Source organism: Haemaphysalis longicornis, unplaced genomic scaffold, assembly GCF_048455015.1.
Source record: "Haemaphysalis longicornis isolate Haplotype H1 unplaced genomic scaffold, Haemaphysalis longicornis Haplotype H1 scaffold_1, whole genome shotgun sequence".
NCBI classification, from domain to species: Eukaryota; Metazoa; Arthropoda; class Arachnida; order Ixodida; family Ixodidae; genus Haemaphysalis; species Haemaphysalis longicornis.
The window spans coordinates 241582305-241588888 of record NW_027526203.1 but is presented as its reverse complement, the minus strand read 5'-3'; the positions used below and the strand labels follow the sequence as shown (position 1 = coordinate 241588888).

Genomic DNA, 6584 nt, shown 5'->3' with positions numbered 1-6584 from the left:
CAAACTCAGAGGTTTTCGCTGCTGTATGCGCCTGACATGCCAGGAGTGACATCGCTTGTAGTTTTAGCGCGATGTTGCTTGTCTGCAAGATCGGTGCGTGACAAACAAGCGTTACCAACGCCACAACGGCCACAATTCCAACGGCGCATGCCATTTCCTTCGTGGCTACCGTGGCCTGCGAAGAAAAGATCGCGGGTGACCTGCGATAGCTTTGCTTGAGTCAAATAAGGGAGCTCCGGCTCAATCGCTCGGAGTACTAACAATGTGACCTCGTCTGCAAGATCGGTGCGTGAGAAACAAGCGTTAGAACTGCCAGAATTCCAAAAATGCAGCATTGACTAGACACAAACGACAATTTTCATTGCCGGCTTACGTAGTTATACAATCATTTTAGACACTGGCTGAAGTCCCGCGTGTATGGCCGAGTGGTTGCGTCTTCGATTAGTGTTTTGAGGGTCCGCAGTTCAAATCCTCGTTGGATGTTTTTTTTTTTTTCCTTATGAAGGTTTTATTACCTCTTCTTTTTTAAAACCATAGTAAGCGCCTGTTCCTTGCTTTCAATCACACCGACGTTTGCCACCCTCTTCCTAAACCCAAAGTAGTTCGTTTTCTCGCACCTCCTCTGTAGAGAAACCCGCCGTGAAAACAAAACCAAAACTAACTTTAAAACCTTTACAATTTAAGTATATATGTCAGTTAGTTTACTGTTATTCGCTTTTGCGTTTAAAAACCTCAAATTCAAGTTATAAACACTTTTAATACTTTAAAAGCAGGAAGTTAATTACCAATAACACAATTTTCGTCAAACACAGAAATGCTGCTATTGCAGTCTGGCAACTATCACTCCCTTTTTGTGTGTTTGTTTATGGAGTTGGTTTTGTGCGGAGTGGTAGCTGGGGCGATTTGTTCAGTTTTATCTATTTCAAGCTTAAATCATAGTTATAAAAGCTTTATAGGGTGACGATCATCGCCTCAACGATCATCGCGCGTCAAAGGTGGATGACATTGCGTCCGAACAAAGTGTCGGTGTCCTTGAAGGGCAAGACGAGCGTGAAGAAGGATTTTTGGCGGGAAACGTCGTTTCTGCTGGGGTGAGTACGCATTTTTTTGTTTTTCTGTTCTTGTTCGGAACGAGTTCTGGTGCTTATGGGCCAGTTATTCCGTAGACCCCCATCTCATTTGCTCTCAGAGCCTATGCGATATAGCATACTTGTTTGGCGCCTTGGATTTACCAGTCTACCGTTTCCGCAGCCGTCAGCATCAATTTACGCTGAAGCTAGACCTTTGTTGCGATGCTCGCGCTGTAGAACGCGGCAGCTAATTATTTGACATCACTCAAGGCTCTTAAACACCGGGGCGTTTGTTTGTTATGTGTCTCTCAAACAGTGCCTTTGCGGCGACTGTTAATTCCGTGCAGTGCGCTTCGCAGCTATTACGCTCGCGAGACCGGCTGCCGCCGTCGCGACCCGTCTCGTGGTCTTCGGGCCGCGATATGCGTCGTGGTATGCGTGCCGTACTCGTGAAGCTCACATTCACATACGTGGAAATTGAAGGTGAAATGCGCGCGCGTGGTCTCGCAGGGGCGCCTGCCCACTCAACTCTATTTATATTGGAGAATCGAACTTGCAAAGGCAAGCTAGGCATTGAAATGGAGGAGCCTCAACTAGTACACACCAGTTCCGATTGAAAGCTAGCGATGCATATGGGCTGCTAGCAAGCGTTCCATGCAAATTAGCATAGCAGTGAGCTTTGCATATATCAGGCATACCCCACTCACAGAACCTGCGTGCCTAATAAATACATTACTCTGACCTAAATTTCAGTTTGGGTGTTGCGGGAATGTTCTTATTAGGGCCTTGGAGGTTACTCATTAACGATTAATAATCTGCTTAATGTAAGCATTCGTGGTTTGTGTGTGCTTTTCTTGTATTTCATCAAGTGCCACCACACTCACAGATTATGCACTTTCAGGTGCTGCTGCTGGCTGTCCGGGTTGGCTGGCTGGCTTTCAGTCCAGTTTCAAAGGCTTTGCCAGGGCCCTCCGTGGCCAACTGACACTGCACCTGCTGTACCCAAGTACTGCCTGGCCTTTCCTTGGTGCTGGGTACGCTTTGCCGCCAGGAATAGTCAATCCTTCATCCATCATCTGGCCGCTTGGACCACCCGTTCAGAAGCCAGCGCATTTGCTCAACGCATCGGTCCAGGCACCGCTGCCACATCAGTGCACCCACTGATTATGTACTTTCAGGTTAGTTATTTCATGTTGGAACCTGTCATAATGTATACCTGTTAGCAGTGCTCTAGCCCCTGGTTATTTGAAAGTTTCATGAAGCAGTGTTGTGCATTTTGAGAGCGAATCTGGGGCCAATGGCTAAAGTGCAAGAATAGAAATTGAACTGACTTTGAAGCAAGTATCCGTATGTAATCAAGCCAAGCAAACATTTAGGATTTTCGATATGGTTTTGAATTTGCAATACAGACTGGCGTGGAACTACTTTCCATTTTAAGTAAGCTTACAATATTATCTACTTCAGATCATACTGTTATTAATCACACTATACCGAAAAGTACTGTCGGGAGCAAAAGTCTGGATTCCACGCGAGCGGCGGCCGAAATGCATTGCAGCGCCACCCTGCGAAAGCTCGCCTGCTGCGAGACACCGGCTGTAGGGCCTATCTTAACTGCACGCATGTTCGTTCGATTCATTCGATAAAAGCAGTCGCGAAGGGACACGCTTCCTTAACCCAGTTTGAGACTATTGTTTTGCGGTGCAGTCGCAGATAGCAACTACTTTCGATGTGCAACGCTGATAAAGAGTGACGAAAAACTACCCGTTCAACGCATCAGTGGCCGCTTACTGCCACTCACTGAGACCGTATCGCAAATGCTACACGCCGACGGAATTGCCCAGTCGTAAATGCTAGACACGGCCGAAGCGACACCGTTCGGTCTTTCCGTGAACAAAAAGCGTATCAGACTCGTGCGAGCAAACGAACATGCGTGCAGTTAAGATAGGCCCTACAGCCGGTGTCTCGACAGCAGGCGAGCTTTCGCAGGGTGGCGCTGCAATGCATTTCGGCCGCCGCTCGCGTGGAATCCAGACTTTTGCTCCCGACAGTACATACCGCAGTCTGTAGATTTTGTCGGCACTTTTTTCGCAGTCTCTCATGACAGGCACTATTCTCAGTGATTGGAGGATAGCCGAGGTAGCACCAGTCTTTAAATCAGGGACGGTACTTCACCATTAAATTTTCCTAACAAGCACCATACGCAGGGAACATTTCACCCACTCTCAAGTTGCTAATTATTTATAATATTACATTCGAATATCAGCACGGTTTTCACAAGGGTTACTTGAGAATTTTTCGCGTACCCAAGCTGCAGCATAAGTGTCTGATTGATTTTCGATGGCTTCCCGTCGATGAAACGGACCAAACATACCTCCAAAGAACAGAAACGTGCGATAAGGATTGAGCATGAGGGTGATTAAACAGCGCTTCCAAAAGCAGCGTACCACCGGGCTCATTCTGGCAAATTTGCCAGGCTCTAAGTCTGCGATTTAGCGCAACGACCCATTTACGGTGACACTCAAGCGACGCAGGAAATTTGTGCAGCCAATAGACTCCGCACATGCAGACACTTGTTTTGTCATGGTGCACTTCGCACGGTTCTTGCATGAGCACTTTGTGCTTACGCTGATTGTTGGTGCAGCCAGTAACGACGTAATCACGCCTGCCCGGACAAGTAGCTTCTGAACATCGCCAAGTAAAAGGCAATGATGGCAATTTTCCCAGAATTCCGAAAATAAACATCAATTGAGGATAAAAAGGTCAGGCGTCCTGCTGGCAGGACGAAACGTGGCCTCACAGGCAATGCCTGTCAGGGCAAAGTGGTGTGGACGGGCCCGCCACCTTAGTGGGTTAGGAACAGAATTGATGGGCGAACGGGACACCTCTTGGAAGAATTAAACGTTCTCCTTAGGCACTGCTAAACTTGTTGCTGCTAAAATGACAAATAAATGACACCGATTTTCGATGACGTTCGGTGCGTCTGATATTCACGCATGGCACGGAGCAACAGCGTGGGACTCAGCGTCGTCTGCTCGCCCCGCAGTCCGAAAGAATTGGTGGCGCCCAGTGCAGGATGGAAATTCTTGTCTATCATGTCTGCTATAAAATATGCCCATGTGGTTGAGATTTCGGCGCATGTAAAGATGCGCAGGTTGTCAAAATTAATACGGAGCCCTCTACTATGGCTCACCTCACAGTCTGTGCAGCGTTGGTGCATTAAACCCGAGAATCAATCAATTATAATTTATGCTTCATCTACATTGAAAAGAAAACACTTGAAAATCTTTGTCCCCCAGGTAGAATCTCTGTCACCGCCACTGTATGTAATTTTATTGCACTCTTACCTCGCAGTCGTTTCCACCCAGATCCTGTGCATAATCGCTCAGCATTGGAAGCTCAGGCGGAGGATGGTCATGCGCTCAACATACCAGAACACTGTCACTAGAGCACCTCTCAAACTCTCGTACTCCTCAAGAAGTGCGCAGCATGCCTGGGGGGGCACAGTAAAAACAGTGCCTCTTATCACACGCCACCACCACATGAAATATCGTTGCAGCTTTAAGTGCATAAATTTTCCTTATTCGAGCCACAGTCATTTGAAGCAATGAAAAAAAAAATAAGGCAATCAGCGCGTGGAGATGACACAGACAGTGCAAAATTACCTTATCTGAGCTGCTGTCCGCACCTGTCCAATTGTCACGCTGTGCTAGCATTCATCGTGCAGCCTGCTTCGTGTCTGTGGTTGTAGGAGGCGTGAACAGCGCAGTGCGGAATTTCGAACCAAAAACAATGCTGGGTATCCCTTACGACAAGGTATTCGCAAACCCACAATCCTGCAGAAAGAACACCAGCCACACAAAAAGTTCCTGCTAGCACCACGCCGCAAACCACATTTCGCGTATGACCCTCGTGCACTTCTAGCCAATGAAAAAATGAAGGAGCAAATTGGCCTAGTTGTAACTAGGGTTCACTCTTTTCAATTTAAATAATTTAAAAAATTAATAACAGTCTGCTCATTTTATTTTGCTGAATCGGGTGCTAAAAAAAGGTCAGTTTTTTATGGATAGTTGCATGAGTCAGGGCAAGGCATCGTACTGCCTACTTTGTGTGCATTACAGCCATCTGACTATTTTAGCCACATAACCTTTCATCCAGATTGACCTAACAGCACCCAAATGGTTTTTTTTGGCCTTTCTACCACAAAGCAATACACCCACGGTGTACTGCAGTGGGCACTTGGCAAACACTTTAATGAATTCTTGAAACGCTTGTTTAAACAAGCCGAAAGCATGTTGAGGTATGCATGTTCACCCATAAAAACTAAAAATATACATTTAAATTAAATCTATTCGAAAAGAATTTTTAGTGGATCAATGCCAAAATCTGTAAATGAATTACCGTAATATTCTGAGAAATTGTTCATGGGTACTCAAACTCTTCATTGTCTCGATCCTGGAGTTCATGTTGGTTCAACTGTTTCGGTTTTATTTTCTGCTCGCAGGTTGACATTGGGGGCGGTGTGCTAATTGAGAAGGGGTACCTGGATCAGCTGGTGCATGCGTGTGCGAGTGGCCCTGGCAAATTTGCCAGGGCTCTTTTGCGCCATGTCTTCACTCCGGAGGAGCTCAAGGGGAAAACTCTCTTTGGAGGGAAAGGCAAAGCCCAGGGCGACGCTCCTACAAAGCCAGGGTTGGACCAGGTGCGGGTGAAGGCTGTGGTCGGTGAGTGCACATGATTTGCATTTAGAGTGCCAAGAACAAAGCTGTCATCTTTGTCAACTTGTAGCTAATCACCCGTTTTTCTTCATGTGCACAGTGAGATCAGTGCATCCCTTTTATGCTTTTTGGGAAAGTGTCTATTTTTGCACACTTTTATTACTAATTCTGAGAACTTGCTGAACACGTTTTCATTTCTTATAGTAAATCATAAATTCATTCTATCTCTTGCAGGCTACACGGGCCAGAAGTTTCCAGGTGTGAGCGCCGGTTACATAAAAAATAACCTATCATCGCTTTTGAATCGGGAAATAAAGTAAAAAGTGCGCGCTGAACACCTTGTTTTTCTTTTTGCATGTCTGCATGAGGCAGAATTTTTAGTCACATGACATTGCACTACTGCCACACCATAAACTCGTGTATTGGTGGTGCGATAAAATGTAGATTCTTGTTCAACCTACAATGATCGCAAAAACCTTTGAAAGAAATCGCAGCAGAAACACATTGAGCATTCGTGTAAAACTCAACAACATATCAACAGAAACGCATGGGGCACTCGTAAAAATCTCAACAAAATATCAACAGAAACACATTGGGCACTCATAAAAACCTCGACAAAATATCAATACGAAATTCAGTGGAGACTCAACGGAAAGGCAACAGAAACTCGATGGGAATTCGACGTAAGAAATTCAACGGAAAATCAATGAAACCACGGTGGCCACTTTTCCTGAAAAACTCAACAAATCCTCAACACAATCTCAACAGAAATTCTTTGGATACTCAACAATGTTTGTTG

At 45.7% G+C, this 6584-nt stretch overlaps 1 protein-coding gene across 1 annotated transcript; it reads left to right on the top strand.

Annotated features, from left to right (window-relative positions):
- The first annotated feature begins 501 nt into the window (after positions 1 to 501).
- LOC144143313 (uncharacterized) lies at positions 502 to 6142 on the top strand. Its single transcript, XM_077675085.1, has 4 exons — positions 502 to 1091; positions 1972 to 2248; positions 5572 to 5791; positions 6020 to 6142. Exons 1-4 carry the CDS (start codon positions 1000 to 1002, stop codon positions 6103 to 6105), a joined length of 675 nt encoding a protein of 224 aa, XP_077531211.1. The 5' UTR covers positions 502 to 999; the 3' UTR covers positions 6106 to 6142.
- The last annotated feature ends 442 nt before the right edge of the window (positions 6143 to 6584 follow it).